General features: G+C 48.8%; 1 protein-coding gene and 1 long non-coding RNA gene across 2 annotated transcripts in view; both read right to left on the bottom strand.

Moving 5' to 3' along the window:
* The window catches only part of LOC131839102 (uncharacterized), a 28,694-nt gene extending 23,407 nt beyond the window's left edge, over window positions 1-5,287 (bottom strand). Inside the window, exon 1 of the long non-coding RNA XR_009356795.1 lies at window positions 896-5,287. This is a non-coding gene — a long non-coding RNA (uncharacterized LOC131839102). The remainder of the gene's footprint in view (window positions 1-895) is intronic.
* A 27-nt stretch (window positions 5,288-5,314) lies between these two features.
* The window catches only part of RASSF3 (Ras association domain family member 3), a 77,915-nt gene continuing 57,465 nt past the window's right edge, over window positions 5,315-25,764 (bottom strand). The window contains exons 2-5 of the mRNA XM_059186228.1: window positions 13,823-13,930; window positions 10,986-11,214; window positions 9,160-9,269; window positions 5,315-5,930 (exon numbers count right to left, since the gene is read on the bottom strand). Coding sequence (XP_059042211.1) covers window positions 5,781-5,930; window positions 9,160-9,269; window positions 10,986-11,214; window positions 13,823-13,930 — 597 coding nt within the window. The 3' untranslated portion in view covers window positions 5,315-5,780. The remainder of the gene's footprint in view (window positions 5,931-9,159; window positions 9,270-10,985; window positions 11,215-13,822; window positions 13,931-25,764) is intronic.

Genomic DNA, 25,764 nt, shown 5'->3' with positions numbered 1-25,764 from the left:
CTCCAGAATTCCTGTAATTTAAACAAATCCTATCGCACTTGACAATCTGAAAGCCCTCGGGATGCCTGGATGGCTCATTCGGTTAAGCTTCCAATCCTTGATTTCAGCTCAGGTCACTGTCCCAGGCCCATGTAAGACTGAGCCTTGCGTCACAGCCCTGGTCACGCTCTGCACTCAGGAATCTGCTTGAGACTCTCTCTCTGTCCTTCTGTCCCCCCAAGCCCTGCCCTCTCGGAGCCCCGCCTTCTCGGAAAGCCCTCACAAGCAAAGCCCCTAGCACCCCACTTCAGAGAAAGGAACTGAGCAGGATCTCCTTAATCCCTCTTGCCAACAAAGGGTGGCAAAAACAAGGGGAGGCTGCCAGCACCCCCGATCTGTGCCACTGAAGAGCCAGCTGCCTTAAAGGTGAGGCTCATTTAGAAAGGCTGAAAGTAACTATTCCACTTAAAGTAACTCCCTTCCAAAAACAAAGCCAAAACCCCCAGCTTCCTTGGAAGGATACCAAGAGCCCTGGGTGTTCTGCTGTTTGTGTGTCAACATGTAAGAATGTCAGTATTCCCATTTCCAACAGGGGAAGCAGAGGGGCGCTTTGGCAGCTCAGCTGCTGCCAAGTCCTGCCTCAGCCAAGCGTGAGTCACAGCTGTCTCTGGAAACGATCATTTAAGATCAAAAGGGTCTGTCCTCTTCCTGCCATTCTCACCTTGCAGGATTAGAGGGAAAGTTCTGCCAGAAAAACAGAATGAAACCAAAAAGGGCCAACCAAAAAACCCCCACAAAAAACCCAAAACACAACCATGCAGATGACATCGCCCTGGAAAGTTATTTACAGCTGCCCACTCCCGTTCCCTCCCCCTTCCCTCCCGGAGTTCTTGTACAAAGCTGCTCTTCTGCGCACCTGGTCAACTGTGCGGGTGTGCACACCGACAAGGGAGGACTTTCAAGACTCCATGCTTGGTTTCCCGTGTTCCTCTGCAGAGGTCCATCCTTGGTGGGGGAGGAAAGCTCTAGCCTTTGCGAATGGGGAACTCCGCAGTCCCCGAGGAGGCTCTTTGGGTGGTGCCGGGAATGATGGTACTAACCGCAGTGGGAACACTGGCCGGGCTAGCTGCCCCAGGAGCCTCCCGCACAACAGAACCTGCGGAATGAAAACACCGGGAGACGCTTAGTGTTAACCCACAACCACCTCAGTGGGACGCTGAATGAACACCACACAAGGATGACAGAGCACTCAGACATCGAGGCTGCCCTTCCACGTCCCACAAACCCCCACCGCACCCAGAGGCTTGCTTTCTGACAAACCGCTCAGCGCGGGACTGGCAACATCCCGGGCTTCCTGCTGGCAGGTGCATTGGAAAACTGGACGGAGCTTCCGGGGGAGCGAAGCGGCAGGGCTGCTCGGGGCCAGGACCTGGCTCGGCCGCTCTCTCAGCGAGGCGGTGGGCAAGCTGCTGGACCTCAGTGCGCCACCTCATCTGTGAGATGTGGATGTTGACAATACCTACCTCACAGTAGAGAAAAAGCGTTAATATGTACTGAGGTTTGGAGAATACAGCCTGGCACACTGTGAACACTTCATGTGAATTTGCCAGTACAGAGACATCCCCCCAACCTTTTTTTTTTTTTTTTTTTTTTAAGGATTTTATTTATTTATCAGAGAGAGAGGGGGAGAGAGTGAGCACAGGCAGACAGAATGGCAGGCAGAGGCAGAGGGAGAAGCAGGCTCCCTGCCAAGCAAGGAGCCCGATGTGGGACTTGATCCTAGGACGCTGGGATCATGACCTGAGCCGAAGGCAGCTGCTTAACCAACTGAGCCACCCAGGCGTCCCCCCCCCTTTTTTTTTAAAGATTTACTTATTTGAGAGAAAGGGTGAGAGAGAGCACACATGCAGCGCGAGTGGCAGAAGAGGAGGGAGAAGCAGACTCCCTGCTGAGCACGGAGCCCGACACAGGACTCGATCCCAGGACCCTGACATCATGACCTGAACCCAAGGCAGATGCTTAACCTACTGAGGCACCCTCCCCATTCTTTCTAAAACAAAATGCAAGATACTATTCTTGAGGATTCTGCAAAATAAGAAAATCTAAACAGGTTATCATTTGGTGATAAATTCTGACAAAAAGCTTAGGGCAGGAAACTAACTCCCTTTAAGGGATAAAAATTCAAACAAAAAAACTCCCCGTGCACCTTGGGTAGTAACCCAGGCTGAACTAACAAACCAGATTCCTCTCGATATTTCATCAGAGAGATCTATACAAAGCCATCATTTTCTATCATAATATTTTCACTTCTCAAACAACTATGGTGCTTTTCTGGAAATGTTTCCCTTCACCAACAGGTGCAGCACTAGTCTGATTTCACCACCACCTCTAGGGGGCAGTGCAGCAGTAAAAATGCTTGCCTAGAGCAGGCACAGGAGAGGAGCACACAGAGCCTTTACCCACTCACAGATACGGACTCCCCCAAATACTCCCCATCCCACCATCCTGTGTGGGACAGGCATGCTGACCAAAAAATACACACTTTAAACGTTGAAAGTGGTCTGTTTCAAGGACAAGAGAACTAAAGGCAGGTAGGGAAGGTGGAGGGAGAGGATTTCTTTTTTTTTTTTGGTTTTTTTTTTTTTTTTAAAGATTTTATTTATTTATTTGACAGAAATCACAAGTAGATGGAGAGGCAGGCAGAGAGAGAGAGGGAAGCAGGCTCCCCGCCGAGCAGAGAGCCTGATGCGGGACCCGATCCCAGGACCCTGAGATCATGACCTGAGCGGAAGGCAGCGGCTTAACCCACTGAGCCACCCAGGCACCCCGGGAGAGGATTTCTAAGGAACTAATGGGACCCTCCTGTTTTTGGAAGGGGCCACAGGGCATCCACTTTGTATTAATTCTTTGTTCACATGCTTTATACACTTTTGAACGTATGTATATTCCACAATCAGAACAACTGTTTTAGGAATGTGTTGTACAGGTAGACACTCAGCGAGGGTTTCCTTCCCGAGAGAGTAAGACAAAGGAAAAGCAACACTTGAGAGAACAAATGTGCCCCACTCAAACCTACTAAGTCCCTGCGTTCCCACACGTGTTCTCTTGGGTCCGCAAAAGCAGTTCGTCCCGCTCCTGCGACCTCCTTTTACCGGGCATATTATTATCGCAAATAAAAACACACAGACACCAGCTAACAACTTCGACTTTTAATAATGGAAACAATTTGCCATTCCAGAAACAACTGCAGGGAAGAAAAATCTTCCCTATTAAAATAAACTCATCAAAATTATAAATATTATAACTTTTTTACTTCTGTGATTTAAAATGCTCCCCTGCAATACTACCCCCTTCATTTTTAACAACATTCTGGTACCATCACATATTGAAGAGAAAACAGTATTACAGCAAAGCTTAGTTTAATTTAACATAAGAATTTGTACAGTGATTTTTAAAAATCTCTGGCCCTAGTGGCCTTTTCTTCTTTTATGCATGAAAAATGCTGCTGCAGGAACCAGTGTTTGGGAGAGAATGTCAGTGTTCCAAGAACTATGTACTGACAATTTCAATACAGCAAGTTTTCCAAACTGCAACTTGTAGTGCACACGACAACGAGCGAGGTTCTGGATACTAGAGAGGAGGATGCCTGTTTAAGACAATCTACTTCAAGTAAAAAAAAAAAAAAAGAAAGAAAGAAAGAAAAATTCACAGATAACCATCAGCTACTACTTTTGTAGGTTCTAACAGTGTCTTAATCTGAAAAACAAATGCTTCACAAAATATAAGCTTACTGGGTGGGCAATTCAAAGACCAGGTGGTTGATAGCAGTATACTCAAACCCAAGCCACAATCTGAACAGTAAAACCAGTATAAAAAATCACAAAGGCATTCCCTGAACAATAAAGGTAAAGTGTTGGATGACAACGTCACTAAAACCTCATTGATGCACTAAAAAGAAGTCACATGCAAAATTAAACAAGATGTGCCCCATACATATTTTATAGCTAGTTCTACTCCCCGCCCCCAACTCTCCTTAAAAAGCTTAGGAAGATCGGATTGTCTCAGTAATGTGTGTGCACAACACAGACCACCTGCCTCCAACAAGACGGGTGCTCTCTGCAAAGTCGGAAGTGCCACCAAGAAGGGAACAGAAATGCAGTTTTTAAAAGGCACAGTTCACTTAAGAGGCAAAGAAATGAAGCACCTTGGAATTTCAAAAAGAATCCATTAGGTGTCACCAAAGTGTTGACAATTCCTTGGGAATTTATAAACAAAATGTATCTAGACTTTAAAAAAAAAAAAAAAAAAAAACAGATTATAAGGCCCCTTGAGAACACAGCACGGCTTTCTTGTTTTCAGATTGCTGCAAAAAACGAGGTTATTTAACCTGCTTTAAGGAAGGCTTCTGTTTTGCACGCCTTTCTTTGGTTGGCAGAACACCTGCTTTCGTTAGAGCATTTCCAGAAAGAGCCCCTCTTGTGTGGTCAGCTGGTGTGTGGCAGGGCAGCAGCAGGGGAGTCCTCCCTTTCTGGCCACCCTCCTCCTCAGTCAAGTACTCCTTTTGGAAGGAGGATCTGATAGCACTGGGTGTATACTCCACATCTAGGATCTACCTTAGAGAAGAACAGACTGCAATTTGTAAGAGAAGGTGGGGAGGAGCGAAGTGCGGAGGAGGAAGAGGGGGAAGGGTTCAGGAAAAAGGGAAACTAGGGAAAGAAGGGGAGTGATTGTCACAAAAGTATGCAGTGAGCTCTCTACTTGACAAATCTCGCAGCTAACCAGAAAACTGCCACCCCCTATCCAGACTCCCTTTCCATTCAGGAAACAGCTGGCTGGGGTAGGAGACCGGACCCGGGGTAGGAGATGGACAGTAACCTGAGCTAGCCCTCGGTCATGGCCCCACCACCCGCAGAAGCGCCCCACCCCCAGAAGAGAGCACCAGGACGGGTCCCCAGAGAGGGCGACCCACACCACAGGACCCCCTCTGGTCCACCTGGCTGGCCGCTCATTCTCTGGGCAGCTGCACACTTCCCAGCTCCTCCCTCCGCTCTAGCTCCTACTTGCTTTGGCTCTGTTCCCGGGTCTTACTCACCAGCCCATCAAGCACTACCACGATGGGCTTAACATCTCAAAACCCAAGGCTTTCCCATCTATAACCAAACACACCTGTCTCCCCGACCACTCGCCCCTCACCCCAACCACGCTCCCGCAGAGCTCCCCACTTCCGCTGGCGCCTTCCTCCAAACTTGCTCTTCACCTTCTCAGTCCAACTCCTAACCAAACCCTTCAAGGCCTTCGAGTTCCCGGCTTCCGGGGCCTCCGAAGTCCCTCAGGTCGCTTCCTCGGACATTTCAAGACCGAAAACAGAAAACGGACAGGTAGTTTCAACACAGGACAGTCTTCAGAGAGATTCCTTATTAAGCTTTAAAAAAAAAAAAATCATCTGCACGTCCTTCAGCTCCACTTCACCATCACATAATCAACGAAAACAAAGTACGGAAGAAAGATAAACCAAACAAAACCCAGAGTCGTGCTTCCAGGCCGCCTAGATGGCCCCAGAGGGGAGACCACAGATTCACAGCTTGCCGAGAGGTGAGCCCGCGGGGTCGTCGGACGGGCAGCAGCCGCCCCGCCGGGAAAGGCCGGAAGGCGGCGGGGACTAGAGCCGGGGGTCCGAGGGGGCAGGCCCCCGGCGTCACGGGGCGCGAGGACGGCCCCCCCACCCCGCGAGAGAGACCCCGGCTGGGGCTGCGCACGCAGGTCCCGCGCCTCTCGGCCAGGGGCGGCAGGGGAGGGCGCGCCTAGCCGGGCGTCCGCACCTCGCTCAGGGCCGCCTCCAGCTGCTGGCGGTAGGCCGCGTAGCGCCGCTTCAGGCTCTGCAGCTGCTCGTCCTCCTCCTTGTCCAAGATCCGCAAGAAATTCTGTAGCTCTGGAAGGCTGAAGGCTTCCCACTGTGCAAGGACACAAGAAGGAGAAACCCAGGTGCTGAAGTCAGACCGTGGGCCGGCACAGGTGGGGTTGGTGGGGGGAGGCGCTCCCCAGCCTCCCTCCCCCAGCACCCGGGCCCTCCGAGGAAACCCGGGCCCACTCGCACCTCTGCCTGCCTCCACAGCTCTCCACAGCGGATCTCACTGGGGCCAAAGCACTCAGGGCCCCAAGTGCACCAGACATTTTCACGGCTGACCTGGCCCCTCTCTACCTGACCCCAGCAGCATCAGAAACCACTCTCCTCTGCCTCTCCTTGCAGTCACCACCATCACCGCCACATTCTTCCACTTCCCACAATCTTACCAGCTCCTACACAGCTCTCCAACTGGCCTGCTCTTCTCTACTACCTCTGCTACCCCCCTCTGCATTCACCATCCTCTGCTCCAGCCGAGGGACAAACTCACCCAATAACCTCCTTACACCACTCTTCTGTTCCCCCATCTGTTCCCTCAGGAGCCAAGCTGAATATGAATACTCTTCATAAAATGCAGATCTAGGCATGTCCCTCCCCTATTAGAAACCTTCAGCGGCTTCCCCTGGTCATTCCTGCTAAGTCTGAAAGACCCTGACCCCTCTAGCTCCCTTTTCTCTCTCACACTGTCCCACTCATTACATTAGCTTCACTCACTTTCTCTACTCTGCCTGGCAAACTCCTACTCAACCTTCAAGTCTCAGCTTAAATGCCACTTCCTCAAAGAAGTCTTCCATGATTTCCTTCCTCTGTTCCTTCTGACCCAGAACAACACCTATGAGAAGCTCTCATTGAGCAATAGTAGCCCTGATCACAAAAGATTTAAAAATTATGGGGATCATTTGCTAAGCGTCTCCCTCACCTACTCTTTACCTACTCTTTTCTCACTATCTGGGCTTTGCCACTTGCCCTGGAGACTCTGAGTTGCTTCCCCAACAGCACCCCGCACCTAGCAGGCACTTTTTTTTTTTTTTTAAGATTTCATCTATTTGACAGACAGAGATCACAAGTAGGCAGAGAGGCAGGCAGAGGGAGAGGAGGAAGCAGGCTCCCCGAGAAGCAGAGAGCCCAATGCGGGGCTCGATCCCAGGACTCTGGGATCATGACCTGAGCTGAAGGCAGAGGCTTTAAACCTCTGAGCCACCCAGCCACCCCTAGCAGGCACCTTAAGAAAAAAATTTTTTTAATTCATCAGTAAAGGTCAAGAAAGATACTTGGCACCACCAGAAGGGGTTTTTAAAATTTATTTTCCAAACAAAACACCTTCCAAAAGGGGGCCCTGGGTCCTAGGCTGAGAATCATGGCTTTAGGCAGAACAATTTTTCCACTAAAGGTTTATTTATTTATTAATTAGAGAGAGAGAGCACGTGCACACAAGCAGGGGACAGGGAAGAGGGGGAGAATCCCAAGCAGACTCTCGCTGAGTGCGGAGCACTGAGCCCATGCAACGCTCCCAGGCTCAATCTCACTACCAGGAAACCATGATGGGGGTCAAAATCGAGAGTCGGAAGCTCAAGGGACTAAATCACCCAGGGGCCCCAGGAACAATATCTGACAGAAACTCCCAGGGGTGTGGGGAGGGAAAAGGACCAGAGATAACCTAATACAAGTAAAACAGATGGAACAAATGGAATAAAACCACCAAGTAGGCATAATGGTAGAAGGCTGTCTGGAGAATTCTGACCTGGTTATTAAAGTAAGAAACATGGAGTAGGAGAACAAACTTTCTACAATAGAATATTCTGTTAATTAAAACAGCACTGTCGGGGTGCCTGGGTGGCTCAGTGGGTTAAAGCCTCTGCCTTCAGCTCAGGTCATGATCTCAGGGTCCTGGGATCAAGCCCCGCATTGGACTCTCTGCTCAGTGGGAAGCCTGCTTCCTCCTCTCTCTCTGCTTGCGTCTCTGCCTACTTGTGATCTCTGTCGAATAAATAAATAAAATCTTAAAAAAAAAAAAAAAAAAAGCACTATCTTCCTAAAACTCCCCAGATCAAGCTCCAACTTACAGATACATAATTTACACGGCATGTTTACATGTACTTTTAATTTGTAACTCAAAACCACCTTTAAAAGTCTTTAGCCCCATTTCACAGATTTCAAAACTGAGGGCTGAAGACTGGAAGATTCTCCGAACGTCATGCTCCTAAACTCACAAGAGGACCGGTAGGAAGTGGACTCTGGGCTTCCTAACTTTGTTGTTTTTTTGTTTTTTTTTTTTAAGATTTTATTTATTTATTTGACAGACGGAGATCACAAGCAGGCAGAGAAACAGGCAGAGAGAGAGGAGGAAGCAGCAGGCTCCCCGCTGAGCAGAGAGCCCGATTCCGGGCTCCATCCCAGGACCCTGGGATCATGACCTGAGCTGAAGGTAGAGGCTTTAACCCACCAAGCCACCCAGGCACCCCCTGGCTTCCTAACTTTAAACCTGGAAACTATTCTCACTGCATCACACAATGTTCTACATGGACAATTCATGCCATTTCTTGTTCAGGCAGAAGACGGAGACCCATGGCTTGCCCCAAGACCCAGGAATTTACTCAAGTGTCCTTTTAAAGTTGGTGGCTGGACCATATAAAGTGCTTTTTTCAACTGAACTGGCCTAAATTCAATCCTCCCTGGAGACAAAATGACAAATGATGCATATACAAACATAATTTCTAAATCACTGTGGCAAGAAGAAAAAAAAGATTCTACAAAGTTTTATGTCTCTCATGGTAGACAAACTCCTGCATTTCCTTTTTTTTTTTTTTTTAATTCCATTTCCTTCTATTTCTCTTTAAACGAATGAGCCTGGAGACGTTTGTAGCAAACATATGGAGAGTATCAACTTTCACAGTTTAGCTGCATTAGGGTAATTTGGAGGTAGTAGAAGTGAAATGGGATCCTCGGGTGGGAAAAAGATTTCTTACTTGCTCTTTTCCCACCTCTGAGAATTATAAACCAAGAGAACAGATATTGTTTAAAAAAAAAAAAAAATCTATTGTAGGCTAACCTTGGGTTCATTTCTGACAATTCAGAAACACACAGAAAGCTGTCCTTCAGACTCCTCTCCCCATCCCAAGAGACACAGAGAGGCAGCTAGACAGATGCCCGCTTGCGTGCATTCTCTCTCCTCCTGCCCAACCCTCCCCAACCCCGAGGAAATAGAGTCACTAGACTCAAGCAGTAAACCAGGGCCAGCTGCTCTCTACAGTGGAAAGCAAGAATGAACAATCACTTACCTCTCCAATTTCATGTTCACGAAGAACAAAACTCAGCGTGTCTGTTCTGGGCCCAGCCACCAAACGCAGGTAGAGCGGATGCTCCCGGTCCGAAAGCTTACAGGCGTAGACTGCAGAAGCAAACAGGCAGCCCGTTACACAGGATCCCGTCTTTCCCCAGACCATCCGCCTGGCTTTCCAGCCCCTCCTCCCGATCAAGGCAACACAGCCCGTGACCCAGCCACCCAGTCACCGCCCTCCCTCTCCTATCGCTGTGAACAGCCGGAGGTGGAATGAAATCTACGCTAGTTCCGTTCTAGCTGCACAATACGCACTGTGCCTCGATTACAAAGGGAATAATCCTCAGGAATGAATTTTAATGGGTATTAGTCCAAGGATGGACCTGTCATTTATTCTGCTCCCCCTTTTAGAAAGCAAGATAATACACTTACAAAAGGATCTGCAGCCCCTTTAAGAAACAGTAAAAACATACCATCGAAGAAAACAAAGTCAGAGTGAATCTCTCTATACATTAATTTAGAATTATGAGCCGCTGCAAACCAACCAAGCCGTCAGAACGCGGGCTCTGCTGGCTGCAGGCATGTGTCTCTTGCAACACATGGGGACACACACAGAGACACACACAGGGTACTAGCACTGCCTGCAGTGCTGAAAGACTCTGCCAGCCATGAGGATAATATTTCAACAGGATGCTATTACTGTCTGGCCATGCGGCTCAAGTCCAGCGGGCAGGCAACGAAGCTTGCCGAATAGCCCATCTGAGCTCCTCTATGGTATCCTGGCACTTCTGGATATGGCCACATCACAGGTACTTATTTCCCTGGAGATGTAAATGCCCATGCTTCAAGTTTGGGGCCTCCTGAGAGTAGGAACCTTGGCCTAGGGTCCTCTTTGTATTCTGCAGGGCCCAGCCCATGGTTTGGGGTCAAAGAGAAGTATGCACACTCAGCAACTAGCTGCATTTCCTCTCCCAACAAGTGAAGGCTATGTCTAGCACATCAAGTTAGTCTATTTTCCTCCATTGCTGCTGGAGGCTCTACCCCAAAAAAGCAGAGGTTAAGTAGCCGGACTGCCCACACATTTTAAGCATTTCCAAACAAGCACTTGATGACTCCCAGTATCATGGTTATTCACTGCTGGTGATCAGTTTCTGCTCAAGCACTGAACTACCATGTTCAGTTTCACACAGTTCCTTACTATCCTCTTCCGACTCGCTGCATGTGGGCATGAAGTTTAGACAGGCAGACCCCAGAGGAGAATGTTATTTATCCACTGTATGTGCCTCTGGGGGGCTGGGTGCCACACTGCCCCCAGGTCACGGATAGCGAGGCGAGCTCAGGAAACAGAAGAACCCGGGATGATGCCACGCACATCAGGAAGTCTGCAAATGTGCAGTAACACACGCGCCTGCCCATCCTCCAAGTCTCCAAGGAGGCAAGTCCCCCAGACCACCCCTGTTCAGAGGCACATCAAACGTGGAATGTGCTAATGAAACCTTCAAGCACAAAAGCATTCTTTTTCATCCTGAAGAGCATTAAAATTAAGGCTTACAAAAAAACTCAAAGCCATCCCCTGGTGCACACATCACAAAATCCTCCACAAATGCCCATCACATGTGGATGCCTTGAAACGCCTCAGACCCACAAAGTGTCCAACTGAGGAATATGGAAAGCCAGGAAATGGGAAAAGGGTTAAGCCAGGATCACCATGGCTCCCAGAACCTGTCCCTGGGCTCTGACATACATACACCCAGCAGCTTTCCTGCTGCTCAGGATGACAAAGACATAAAAGCAGACACCATTTTCATCTGAGGCCTGGCAACATACCTTGGTCTTCCCTATGACAACGCTTATAAAGTGCAAACTTGGCAGGGCTCTCGGTCACAAGAAACTTCTTGAGCAGGGCCTCGATCACTTCCCCGACGGTGTTCATGCTGCTGATGTGAAGCGTGTTCATACAGCCATTGCTACCGGGAGCGAGTTTTCCAGAAGTCTGAGGGGGTCTGCAGAGCTCCATCTGGACTTTAATGAAGCCAGTGTAAATCCCATTTGAATTCTGAAGCAGGAAGAAACACACAGTTAGATGAAAGGCAAGATACTCTTTGTCTGGTTCTGTGCTTTTACTGCTCTGTGGCACAGCTTCAGTAAAGATCGCCCCGAAGGGAAGGACCTCAGAGGGAGGTTAACACTACCCTGGCAAAGTGCTTCCAGAGATGGGGTCTGTAGGGCAGATGTGGCAATAGAAGCCTCCTCGTGCTGTGGGGACAGCAGTCTGGGAGGGACGCCTCCAAAACCACATGTGAAAGGTCAGGGCCCACTGGAGAGGTTACAGTCCACCGAAGCAGAGGCCAGCCAAATCCCAAGACACACTGGTGTGTGGCAGACGGGTCGGGGCCAACTGGCTGGAAGGAAACTTCTGCAGCTATTACACAGAAAAGGAAGGAAGGTCGTGGGGCGCCTGGGCTGGCTCAGTCCATTAACCGTCTGCTTTTGGCTCAGATTGTGATCTTAGGCACCTGGGATGGAGTCCCTGCATGGGCTCCCCTCCCTGACGCATGCACATGTATGCTCCCTCTCAAATAAATAAAATCAGGGAGGGACGGAGGGAGGGAGGGAAGGGGAGAGGTTCTGTGTGTCACTTGGAAACACCCAAAACCGAGGGAACAGAACCCAAACAAGCTACCTCATTCCTAGTGCCTATCACCCCGTGTCCTAGATGATCAATTTCGCCAAAATGTTTGGACACAGCATACCCCACATCGCACAGGGCATGGGGGCGCGTGATGATGCATCTTGGCGGCCTCAAGCAGCTACAGTGCCAACTACAGATATTATAAGCACTTGTCTTTTTTGTCTTAACATGTCTTAACTTTGTATCTCCTTCTATATACTATTTTTTACCCATTTTATTGAGATACGCTTTTCATGGGGGGTGGGGGAACCTGCACGTATTTAAAATACACAACTTGCTGAGTTCAGCACTTGTCTTCGCTGATGGTAGACTTACTATTTCTTAGTCACCAAAAACAGTAATAATCGTCTGCTCTTCACTTTTTCTTTTTACATCCAGGAAAAAAACCTATTTTAGTGTTTTAGTAAAATAAAGCCTTAGGTGTTACATAGAAATGAGACAGTTAGGGGCGCTGGGTGGCTCTTAAGCGTCTGCCTTCAGCTCAGGTCATGATCCCGGGGTCCTGGGATCAAGCCCAGCATCCGGCTCCCTGCTCTGCGGGAAGCCTGCTTCTCCCTCTCCCACTCACCCTGCTTGTGTTCCCTCTCTCGATGTGTCTCTATCAAATAAAAATCTTTAAAAAAATTTTTTTTAAAGTGAAGAAATCAGACAGTTAAAACGTTTTTAAAAACCCCCCTTTTTGGTCCACTGCTTTTCTTCGTTTCCACAAGATCAATTTACCATACTAATTCAATTGTTCATTCTTGTAAAAAGTATTCCACAACACTTCAAATTTCTATTTTTGCAACGTCATCTCCAGGGGGGTGGGGGGAAGAGCCGATGGTTGAGTGCAGCATTTCTCCTTTGATGAAAAGCGAGTTTGAAAATAGACAAGCATCACCATTGGGAGTAATGAAGAAGAAAGTCGAGAGCATGTGTCCCGTTTCCTCCTCTTCAAGGCGTCCCACTGGGGAGGAATCCTTTATCACAAGGGTTTACGTGTAGCGCTCCTCCCCCAAAGGTCACAGACATCAGCAGGGCCTGCTCTAAGCCAGTCACTCTGTCCTTGGCTGAACTGTCAGTTCACAGCCAACAGCCCAAGAGGCAGAAGTCCAAGGGCCCTGGAAACGGGCACCACGGGATGGCAGGTGCCTCCAGGAAAGTCACCAAATGTGAGGACAAGCAGAGACACCGGTCCTGTCTGAGGCAAATGAATACTCTGGCTTTGCTCTGGCTCTTCTCCCCTGCCACTACGCCCCATGCCTTCTCCCGCCTCCACCAGCTCCCCACTGAGTTCAGTGTTCAGTTCCACAGAGCAGGAGCCCCGAACAATGCAGAGCAGGAGACCCAAACAACGTGCAGGAAGCTGAATACTACATCTGCCCACCTTCTGAGGCAACCAGCCAGAAGGAATCCTGGCTCAATTCTATTCTAACCCACCAGCATGAAATCATTTTCCCGACATTTCCCGACTTATTTGCACAAGAGAAAACAGACGTAAGCCTTATCACAATTTGAGGTACCACCTGTATGTTAAAGAGGTGATGGCAATCCTTGATGCTAAAAATCTTTCCAGGGTCACAAATTTTTTTTTAAAGATTTTACTTATTTGACAGAGAGAGAGAGATAGAGAGATCACAAGTAGGCAGAGAGGCAGGCAGAAGGGGGGGGGGGGCAGACCCCCTGCTGAGCAGAGAGCCTGATGCAGGACTCCATCCCAGGAACCTGGAATCTCGACCTAAGCCGAAGGCAGAGGCTTAACCCACTGAGCCACCCAGGCGCCCCAGGTCACGAAACTTTCAAGTATTAACTGATGGGTGCGATAAAGCTACTTCAAAATAGAACTTTCATCTGAAAGCTGCAGAAGTACTCCACTTCATCGTCTGGTGTTTCTTACCATTTAATGGCTGCAAGTGCTACTAAGAGACTTTAAGACACATGGATGGGAAGACCTACAGTTTGTATCTGTCTTTTGCCAGGTGTAGGTGCTTACCAAGGTCATCTTCAACTTGTCTGTGACAGCCAGGTTGTATTTATGAACTTTCTCTTTGATTTCCTCTTTGCTGAGGTAATTGTGGGTTTCCTTCTCTTTCTCCACATCCTAGAAGGAAAACAAACCATGTTACACATGAACAAGCACAAAGAAAAATGCAGATAAGCCAGGATTCTTTTCGCATTCCACACAAGAACTCTGGAGCACTTCACCTTGAAACATACACACTGGCACGGAGGCATACACACGCCCTCTCACTGTCAAATTCCCGGGTCATCCACCAAACATGGCTTTCATTCCTTCAGACCAAGTCTTCCTGAGGGCTATATGGAATAAAACTAATCTATCAGTAGCTAAAAGGAACACTTAATACTATTTTGTACAGTTGTCCTTTTTAAATTTCCCTTCTGCACAAACACCATTCTCTAGGAGTACGTGCAAGACTGGTCATTTCCATTTTAAACAGTATCCACAGACACACACCAAAAGCTTCCCTTTAACATGTTCTATGAACCTTATGGTCTTTATAGCTTCACCATATTTATAAGCAAAAAGGTAGTGATGTTAGCTGGCACTCACCAATGACCCAATCAGACACAACTACCAGAGGGCAACGTACCTTCTGAACAAATCCTCATGTCAAGATACAAGTAGCCAGATCTCCCCTATCACTCTCACCACTCCCAACCCCTACAGTCTCACCCCAGCTCTGACCTTCCACACTGTGGTTGCGACGACATAGCTGAACCCTCTTACCACTGAAGGATTCCCCAATGGTTTGCTGTCTAAAGAGCTCAACCATCACAGGATAGTATGTATCGTCCTTCTATAATATGCAGTCACAGGGGGGTGCCTGGGTGGCTCAGTGGGTTAAAGCCTCTGCCTTTGGCTCAGGTCGTGATCCCAGGGTCCTGCAATCAAGCCCCGCATCAGGCTCTCTGCTCAGCAGGGAGCCTGCTTCCCCACCTACTTGTGATCTCTGTCAAATAAATAAAATCTTTTTTTTAAAAATGCAGTCACAGGCGCCCAAACCTCAGTGTACGGGGACCCCGTGAAGTCAACTATCCAAGACGCCTGCCTCGTGTTGCATTTCACTCTCCCAACAACCTAACCAAGTAGACATTATTCCAGTTTCCAAAGGAGATCAAGTTCTGAGCAAATTCACCTGCCAGCAGAAACTCAGCTGTTCCGTGGTGGCGAGACTCCCTCCCCCAAAGCCTATCAACCCTCAGTAACTCTAGTTCCTGAGACCTCTTGGGGTGGGAGTTGTGTGACACACTCATCTGGGGATGACCCAACTAGTTAACAGACCAAACTCAATTTTAATCGGGTCCTCTGTGTTGTTTCCACTAACACAAACAGGTTCCCACTGTCCCTGCCTGAGTCAAAGGCTACATGATCACATTCAACCCTGAGTAGCAACTCAAAAGGATGAAGGGTCCTAACTAGCTTCAAGTCAAAAAGAGAAGAGCAGCTAAATATGGACTGATTTATCCTCCACTACAAAACTTCTGAAGAGGTGTCTACCTTTTTACCAGAGGCTACCCAAGCCGGTCTCTGTTGCCATCTTTTCTTATGGGGAGCTAGTGCTACGAAGCCACAGGGAGTGGCAACCAAAGAACTGGCAGGAACACTTTAATAAAGAACGTAAAAGGGCTCCAGGAGTGCCTGGGTGGCTCCATCAGTCAGTTGTCCAACTCCTGATTTCACCTGAAGTCATGATCTCGGGGCTGTGAATGGAGCTTCTCACCTAGAGCAAGTCTGCGTGTCCCTCTTCCTCTGCCCCTCCCCCTGCATGCGCGTGCACATGTTCTCGCACGCATGCACGCGCGCGCGCTCTCTCTCTCTCTCTAATAAATAAACTCTGCAAAAACAAAACAGAACAAAACAAAAAACCAACATAAAATGGCTCTTGATCCATTCAGGTGTCAAGTTTTTTTTAATTCAGAGCCTGAACATAGGGGTACGCTGACTATAAAGTAGGTCAGTAACTTCCCAAGTTTAGCAGCGCCCTGAAGTCAGATGGGTCGGTGTCGGTACTGCTGGAGAAACAGAGAGAGCACCCTATCTGGCCAGGAGGAGGGGGCGTCAAAGTCCCTTGGGGAGCCTTCGGTCTGCCAACATAGAACCCCAAAGCAATCCTTTATTTGGGGTCACTGGTTAGGAAAGGGGAAAGAAAAAAAAGCTGTAGATTAAAGTCACTTTTCAGAAGCTTCGGTGACTATTTCTAAGGAAATTCAAAACATACATTGCACCTGACTACCCGGCTCTTTCCGATCCACAATTCACTGGTCACAGGCCACAGCTGAAAAAGATAATGAGGCTTTGTTCCCACATTCCTTTTTCAGTAGATTGCCCAAGGCTCTCCCCAGCAAATACTAAGAAGTGGCCAGTAAGAGGTCTCCACTTCACAAATGTGAGATGTGGCACCAGCAGGGCATGAGAACACCGTGACAAAGAAGCCCAAACCCAGCATGCCCAGGGCTCTGACCCAGAGTCTGTCGCCCACTAATCCTGTGCCCTCAGCTCAATGGCCCACGTCTACTTCCGAGCAAATAAAAGAGACCAGCAGTGTGAATCATCTTCATCTCAAAAGTGCTTCCTGGCCTAACATGGCAATTTTGCAAAGATCTGCTGCTGCTCTTAACAGTATGACCTATGGAGCAAGATGGTTCCACTTAGGAATCAAGGCAATCAAAGGCCCACCATTAAAAATGTACCCAGGGGCACCTGGGTGGCTCAGTCGGTTAAGCTGCTGCCTCTGGCTCAGGTCACGATCCCAAGGTCCTGGGGTCGAGTCCCACATTAGGCTCCCTGCTTGGCAGGAAACCTGCCTCTCCCTCTCCCACTCCCCCTGCTTGAAGTCCCTCTGTCACGGTCTCTTTGTCAAATAAGTGTCTTTTTAAAAAAAAAAAAAAAAGTTTTTAAGTACCCCCCCCCCACCATGGGAGGTGGAGGCGCCTGGGTGGCTCAGTCATTAGGCGTCTGCCTTTAGCTCAGGTCATGATCCCAGGGTCTTGGCATCGAGCCCCGGATCGGACTCCCTGCTCAGCCAGAAGCCTGCTTCTTCCTCTCCCACTCCCCCTGCTTGTGTTCCTTCTCTGTCAAAATAAATAAAATCTTGGTGGTGGAAGTACCCCCAAAGTAAAGAGGGGCGCCTGGGTGGCTGAATCAGTTAAGCATCCGACTCCTGATTACAGCTCAGGTCAGGGTCTCAGGGTCTCAGGTCAGGATCTCAGGGTTGTGAGCTCAAGCCCCATGTCACTTAGCATGGAGCCTGCCTGTGATACTCTCTCCCTCTGCTCCTCCCTCGCACCCTACTCTCTCTCTAAAATAAACCAGTTACTTTTTAAAAATGAACAAAATAGCTAACGAACCAATACTGCAGCATATGCCCACCACAGGGGCTTAGTGCCTAAGTTAAGACACAGGAGAAGCCGAAGAACGAAAAGGAGAAGAGACAAAGAGAATGATTAAGAGCAAAGAGGCAGGGTCAAGTCAATTTAGTGAGTTCCCTTTTTTTTTCTTTCTTTCTTTAAGAATTTATTTTTGGGCACCTGGGTGGCTCAGTGGGTTAAAGCCTCTACCTTCGGCTCAGGTCATGATCCCAGAGTCCTGGGATCGAGCCCCGCATTGGGCTCTCTGCTTAGCAGGGAGCCTGCTTCCTCCTCTCTCTCTCTCTCTCTCTCTCTCTCTCTCTCTGCCTGCCTCTCTGCCTACTTGTGATCTCTGTCAAATAAATAAATAAAATCTTTTTTTAAAAAAAATTTTATTTTTAAGCAATTTCTGCACCCAGCCCAGGGCTCCAACTCTCTACAGACTGAGCCAGCCGGGAGCCCCCAGGGAGTTCTTCACTGCAGATGCTTAGCTAAGCACCAATCACCCCTAGGCCTCCTCACGTCAGCATTCCCAGAAGCTTGAGGAAGTCAAAGGAGCTAGCTGGTCTGGAAAGAGAAAGCCCCCCCTGGATCACTTACACAGGCATAACTGAGACATACTTGTGTGACAACCATCCTTCCTTCTCAGAGATTAAAACCCAAGGAAACCATAGGAGCAGTTCAGAAAGGAGGGGGCCCCAAGGACCTCCAAGATCCTTTCAAGGCGGAACACCCTGTTATTAAAGGATCAACTGGAACATAGATCCCACAGAAGGAGCTAATACCTAGAAGGCTGGGACCCTGATTTTTTAATATTGAGATACAAATGACAAACAACACTTTGTTTTAGGTGCACTGCAAAGGGATCTGACACACATATATACTGCGAAACAGCACCCACAAGTTAAAAGAGCTCATCAATCCCCTTGATGATGGAGCAGGAGGCTGGCGGAAGACAAAGCTCCCCTTGGTAATGTGTGTGGCATTCCTCAGGCACCCCTGACCCGCATAAATAGTTAACTTGCAGAGATCACAATCCTGAAAAACTGGAGTCTCCCCCTGCTTACAAATGTCCTAAATCTCACTAACAAAGACAATTGATAGCAGGATTGGGATATCCCACCAAGAATCTCCCAATTATCTTGATGTTAATGGCTAGCCTAAAGACAACACTGATCCAGCCTCAAGGCCTCCAGTATCCTTGTAGGCCCTCTTTAGTATATGAAAACTCCGTTGAAACCTCCCTTTTCCTCACCTTCCCCCAACCGCAGGGTACATAACCTGCCATCCCTTACAGCCCTGGGCAGCAGCTCTTCCTGCCCACGGGTCCTCCCCGTGCTTTTAATAAACCACCATTTTGCATCAAAGATGTCTCAAGAATTCTTTCTTGGTCATCAGCTCCGGACCTCAGTCCACCGAACCTCACCTAGGTTCTAGAACTTCATCAACCTCACATAATTATAATTTTTTTGGAGGAGGAGAACTTTTAAGATCTCCTCTCTTATGTGAAGTCGACTGACCTAGCACTTGCACACCTCATGGCCACGGACCAAGGGCTGCTCTCTGAGCAAGTATTTGAGCTTCTGCTGTATGCCAGGCTCTCACGCAAGCATGGGGACAGTGGGTGCCACACCTCCACCATGGCGGGGTTTACATTCCGGCACAGGCTAGGGAGGAGTGAGCAAGGTGGGGAGGGGTAAAGGCCTCTGAAATGACAACTACGCAGCGTCTGAGGGGAGGAGTCCGGAAGCTGGGAGAAAGGCAGAGAAGTCACAAGCTCCGCCCGGAGTGGTTTCTCTTAGCGTCATAACTGGAGAAGTCTCTAGAACTGGAAAGCTTCCAAATTTTTACCCCTTTACAAGAGAACCCCCACCCCGCCTTTCCTCTCCCATAGGGAAGGATCCTCCTGCCCCTCCTCTGAATGCAATGCCTTTGGGAAGACGGCCTTGCAAGAAAGAAAGAGAAAAAAACATGCCACCCACAAAGGACAGAGTAGGTAAAAGAGTGCAACAGGTGAACATAAGGAGGGGTTTTCAAAACCTGCATGGCAAGCACAGGAGAGAGGAAACAGTAAAGACATTAACCTTGACCTGCGCTGGCGAGGACCGGAAAGGCACCGGGCGCCTGTGTCTGAATGTATCCTTACTGCAGGTGTCTGAATGTGTCCTTATTGTTCCTGGGCTCAAAGGCTGCCAGGCCACGCCCAGGTGTGTCTGTGGGGGCAGTCACAGGTCCTCTCTTTTATAAGCCACTTTTCATTCAGTCTTCCAACCTTCCAGAATCTGTTCTGTGAAAATGATGAACCACTAGCCTCTCCTCTAGTGTTTTCATCAGCAAGCCCGGGGCGGGGGAGCCTTTCTCTGGGCCAAGGGACGGAGAACTTCTTTGCCCTTCTTGCTAACCTATCTATTAACAGAAAATTTTATCTCAACTTAACATTTTAAGTTAAAAATAATCACATTTTAAATTAAACAACAACAAGATAAAGTTATGCCCCAATAATGGGTCCATGATTAAAGGAGTGAGACTGATACAAAGCGAAGGTCAAGCAAAGCTTTATTTCACGCCAAGCATCAAGAACCTAACCAAACGTTCGGGGCCACACCTCTTACAAGAGAGGGCGACCCTTCTCTGTTTTACAGGCTAGCTTTTAAGGGCAAAGGCCATGCGTTCGGACCTGGCCACGCACAGGTGGCCAATGAGATTGTAACACACACAGGAAACTCCACAGTGATGCTAGGTGACCGAGTTACAATTTACCCTAGTAGACATTTGAACCAGCCTATTACGCCTTGATTGGGGGCTCCCAAAGGGCGGGGCCCATACTCCTTGGTAACCAGGGAGACAGTATGCATCCCCCCACTGACGGAGGTCTCCACCTGGCCTGACCCACCTTTGTATCTGGGCTTTGTTACCTGTAAATCGCCTGGGGGAAGGGGAGAAGGGACAGTTTCTAAATAGGTCCTTACAAAAGCACCCAGGAAGACCGTCTCCCAGGTGCGAGTGAGAGGGGGGCTCCCCCTTCACAGCCCAGGGACCAGGTGGCCGCCGCTGCAGGTACACTCAAGGCTCGCTAGGTCTGAATCCCAGCTCTGCCACGTCCTAGCTGTGTGACCAAAGGCAAGCTACTTAACCTCCCGGATCTGTTTTCTCATCTCTGTAAAATGTGCAAACCAGTATGTACTTTAAAGAGCTGCTACGAAAATGTAATACAACTCGTCATTCAACAATTTTATGCAGTACCTGCCGGCGCCTGGCTTGGTGCCAAGCGCTTCAAGCTGGGACAGTCCTCTCCACCCTCTCGTGGAGGATAGCCTAGTCAAGCCTGTCCAACTCCTGGCCCACTCCCTTGTGTGTTTTCTTTAAAAAATGAAAGTACAGACCCTTTTAAAAACACAATTTGGGGACGTCTGGGTGGCTCAGTTGGCTAAGCGGCTGCCTTCAGCTCAGGTCATGATCCCAGGGTCCTGGGATAGGAGTAGCATATATTAGGGCTCCTTGCTCAGCAGGGAACCTGCTTCTCCCTCTGCCTCTGCTTGCCACTCTGCCTGCCTGTACTCACGCTCTTGACAAATAGATTTTTAAAATCTTAAGAAAAAAAAAAGTGGTCATTTTTTAAAAAACCACACAACTGGCACAGATTCTGAGTGGGGGACAACGGAGGCACAGCATCTGATGACGGTCACTCAGTAAACGGAGTCATTAGCTCTCTGCCATGGGCCCACCGCCCCCATATGGAGCCGCTCCGACTCCTGGCCAGGGGTGGGAGCCAGCCTGTATCTATCGGTGGAAGGGGTAAATTTACCGGGCCAAGAGATGCTTCCTTGAAGTGAGGCGAGATTCCGAACTCATGAATTACAACTTTGAATCACATTGTGCAGTTGTGGAAACAGGCAGTCCCCTAACAGTGTCACCAACAAGACGGGGAGGCCCACGGAGTGACCCAGAGGACACGAGCCTGTCCTGGGTACAGAACAAAACATCAGGTATTGCCCTGTCTCGGAGCCTGGAGCCCCTGCTGCAAACAGAGTGCAGGCAGGGCCAGCTCCAGTGGTAACGAGCCTTGATAATGACCTCTTTAAATGTCCTCCTTCCAGGCTCTGTTCCAACAAAGATAGCATATGAAGTGTTGAGGACCTCACCAGAACAGAAAAATCTCTGAGAGAGCTTTCCCCGACCATCAGGGAAAGACCTATCAGCAGAGCAAAGCAGGTTTGCATGTAAAAGTCCTCTCCAGCAGCTAGGGAGCAAGGAGTTTGGAGGCTCCAAAGAAACTCTCCACGAATCAAGTTAGATGCTCCTGAACTACATTTTAGCAGGAAAAGAACTCTGCTGTGTACACTTCTAAGTGTACACAGTGGAAACCCCATGATGAATGCAGGAAGGGCTCTCACACACAACTAAGTCTTTCAGGCTGGGACTCTGCACTCAAGTCTGTCCCTGTAAGTAAGGTGTTCTCACCCCAGAGATCCAAAAGTAGGTAGAGATGCTGAGGGAGCCCAGAAAGTTCTCAAATTAGGACCAGCCTGCTGATCTGCACCAGCGCCATCCAACAGCATTTTCTACCATGAGGGAAGCGTTCCAGACAGTGCTGTACGGAGAAGAGTCACCAGCCCCATGTGGGCATGGGAGCACTTAAAAGCAAAACTGAATTTTTGTTTTTATTTAATTATAAATAGTTTAAGGGGCACCTGGGTGGCTCAGTGGGTTAAAGCCTCTGCCTTCGGCTCAGGTCACGATCCCAGGGTCCTGGGATCAATCCCCACATAGGGCTCTCTGCTCAGTGGGGAGCCTGCTTTCCCCCCTCTCTCTCTGCCTGTCTGCCTACTTGTGATCTCTGTCTGTCAAATAAATAAATAAATAAATATTTTAAATGTAAATGGCTTTGTGTGGCTCATGGGGCTCAACCGGACAACGGGAACCTAGACCGATTTCGTAGGGTGCGCAAGGGTGAATGAACAACAAGCTGGGGAAAGCTGCACAAGAGCAACGTAAAGTAACATGCTGAAGTCATACGGATTTCCATTCCTGAAGGCACTTGTTTCTGGGGTGCCTCGTGCCGCTGGTCCTGACCTTAAAAGTCCAGGGTGCTGCTTGCTGCCGTGTTCTCACGGCACCAGCGCTGACGGTCGGCTGGGTGCCACGTCTAGAGACTCACGCTTATCTTGGGGGCTGGCCATGGCATGCTGACTCATCCTGGCCAGTCCAGGGCTTTCCCCCCACCCAATGGGAAGATGTTTACAAACAGTGGGACTCAGACAGAGCTGGGGCACTACTTCCCTCCCGGTGGGGGTTCAGGGACTCGTGTGGCCCACCTTCAGCTTGGGCGCTCCTATGCTGCTGTATAAGATGTTTGCTGTTCACCAAAGAAAAAGGAAAGACTGTCATAGCCCTCTACCCCTCCTTGTAGGGAGAGAGGCATAAGTGTGATGTCAGGGTAGGAGAAGCAGCCAGCCAAGGGGGAGGGCAAAGCGCCAGCAAGTCCACAGCGCCCCAGGGAACGCTGCTCCTCCAGGATGCTCTGCGGACAGAAAGGATGCTCACCTCCTCTCCCTCTCCCACCCTCCTTGGTGAGTCCCAAAGCACTTTAGGATCTGAGAAGACCCGCAGGTTGAAACACACAGCAGGAAACTAAGAAAACAGACCTGTAATAATGTTGTAAGTGTGAAATTATTAATTAGGAGCAGATGGGTAAATTACATAAGAACAGATATTTCTTTTATTAATTATTCACTTAGTAAGTGGATCCTGTATTCATTCAGGGATATTAGCAGACCCACACCACATCTGTCGAACCTGACAATTTTAAACCACCTCTTTGTCTCCAGGCTACTTGTTAAACAACAAAGAAAAAGCAGAAGGGAGTCTAGGTGGGTGTTTTAGGATGACTTTTTTTTAATAGACTTCAAAAATAGAACCAGGCTGTAACCTTATAAGGATGGAGCCCTGCACTAGGCCTCTTTCACATACACTTGGGAAAGGTCCATGGGAGCCGTCTACTGCCTGTATATTCTCCCAGCCTCACCCCTGCCTCTCAGCCACCCTTAACTCTCCCCCCAAAGAGCTCATGTGCATGCACCACCCTGCCCCTCACCGTGTGCCCCCCCTCCTCGAGCCCACCCCACCCAGAAAGCAGTCCTCCCCACAAGAGCCCTCACTTCCGTGTCTCAGCAGGCCCTGGGCCACCCGGTCCTTGCAGATCCAGCAGATCCAGCAGCCGCAGCACCTCTTCCGTTGGCTGCTTCCTGTGTTTACTCCTGCCTCCCTATAACCTGACAGCATTTTAAACCGTCCTCTCGGGAACACGGTGCTGGGACCAGCTCGATGCTGGAAGGCGGCCGTCGCACATTCCTTTTCAACGGATTGATTCTCTCTGGTCTCAGAGCCCACATCTACAAGATTGCATTTGCAATCCATCCCCGCTTTCCTACCGCTTATCAATCTGTGTGGGGTTTTTTGGTTTGCTTCTCAAAACTAAATGCATCTGCAAGGGCACACAAAAGGCCTCTGTAACAGCAGAAACAAAGTTTTATACGCTTCTGTTCTCCATCTGCATCATCAAAGGAGCGAGGCCTTCAAAGCTTGCCCCTTAACTACCCTCACACACGCGGGGCAGTGAGAGCAGGCACGGGCCCAGGGTGTTAATAAGATTAATTGCAGTTGTGATCCACATGAAGAGCGTTTCATCTGGGCCTTCCATGACCTCACTTTTTAAAGCCCCTGGTTACCAGTCCACAATACCCTATATGGCTGTGCTTTCAAAGCCGGGTCGCGTGCCAATCGTCCAACAGCCACTCATTTGTTTGGAGCCAGAAAACAAACTTGGAGGGGGACCAGTCTCCTCAGAGTGCCCCCGCTGGAGAGCCCAACCTCAAGGCATACCAGATTACGCTCAGACTCACAAATCCCTGTTCAACATGTTTTCAAAGGGAATCAATTAAGATGCTGTTCATTTCTGAAAGGGGATACATTTTCACAACTGGTTTAACTTTCTCAAATTCTAGGTGAGCTGGGTAACAAAGAAAGGAAAGATTATTAGAGGCCTCAGAGACAAGCACACCCAAATCCGGCTAATCAGCTTTCATAATTGGAAAAAGAATGTGGCCACAGCCCACCGCTCTGAGGTTTCGGTCAGAATGGGAGAGGTAGTGGGTTCTTGGGTTTGCAGAGGAAGACCAGTCCTTAAGGACAGCTCTGGTTATTAAGAGGGCATTGGGCTATGGTCCCTGTCCTCTTCAGCAGTGAGTTGTCTAATATTCTTTTTAAGTTTATTTAAGTAATCTCTACACACCTAACGTGGGGTTCAAAGTCATGACCCCTCCCATCAAGAGCCACATGCTCTTCCGATTGAGCCAGCCAGGCACCCCGGTATACTGATATTCTATCTACGCCACTGCCCTAATCAAGTGCCCACAATGGGAGTCCACAGAGAATTGGGAAAATTAACTGGGAAAAAAAGAAGCTATCACGGAGAAGCCTGGATGGAAGTGAGAAAGACACCACACAGTGGTAAGTAGTGACACAGTGCCCACCCTAAATTCTAGATTAAAACAGCTCACTGCTGAAGACTCTGAGGGTCCTCCAGCAGCCAGCCACTGCCTTCAGCTAAGAGCCATTAAAACCGGAGCTCCTGAGCCACAGTCCTTGTTCAGGTTAGCACACGGGTGCCAGAGGTTCTTACAAAGGTCATAGTTTGCAGGTCAGGTCTGGGGCCTCCCCATCCTTGGATTGGTTATGGAACCTTTGAACCTTGCCTGTAACGGGAGGGAGGTTCCAGAGAAAGGAAATGAGCAGGCTCATTTGGAGATGAGCCAGACAGGAAGCATGAGGGAATGCAGCAACAACCAGGAGGAGGCAGGTGGAGCCCATCTGGGAAGCTGAGCAGGCTCTGGGCTTCGCCAGCTCCACCAAGAGCAGGAATCTGAAAATCAAGGGAAGAGGCCTTGCAAGTAGGAGTCATTACCTAATTTGACCAGAAAAACGAAGTATCTCAAGAAAATTAGAAATGTCTATGGGCCAGCACGCCATGAAAAATTATCAGAAACAAACTTATCTAAAAGATACTTGGTGTTCTTCCTTGCCAATTATAACACAGAGTCAAAGTTAACGCCACACGAAAAAAAAAAAAAAAGATGTGAAAGCAATTTAAGTTCTATGTTTTCAGGCAACACAGAGTTAAAATGTGTGGATGACAGCAATTTGCTGAAGGCAATGTCCAGGAAGTCACATTTAACTTCTTAAGGCCTGGATTTCTAAATCCTCAATTCTTACTCATTGCAGCCTTACTAATGCACTAGTCCAAACACATGTCACGTTCACTCTCATACCATCTGACATACAGAGGTGGCACTATGAGAGAAGGGAAAGAATCGTCAGTCCTTTCAGGCCAGATGTCCAGACCAAGAAAGATATTAACTAGACAAACTTGAAATTCCAAAGCGCACCACAGGGTTAAAACTCTTTCCTATCACTCTTGTTTCCATTCATTCACTCAACCCTCTTTCCTGAAGTATCCTCCCCTACACTCCACTCAAGGCTGCTCTTTTGAGTAAGTCTGTTCATAGC

This window comes from Mustela lutreola, chromosome 8 (genome assembly GCF_030435805.1).
Source record: "Mustela lutreola isolate mMusLut2 chromosome 8, mMusLut2.pri, whole genome shotgun sequence".
Classification (NCBI taxonomy): Eukaryota; Metazoa; Chordata; class Mammalia; order Carnivora; family Mustelidae; genus Mustela; species Mustela lutreola.
The sequence above is the reverse complement of the archived record's forward strand: the minus strand, read 5'-3'. Positions and strand labels throughout refer to the sequence as shown.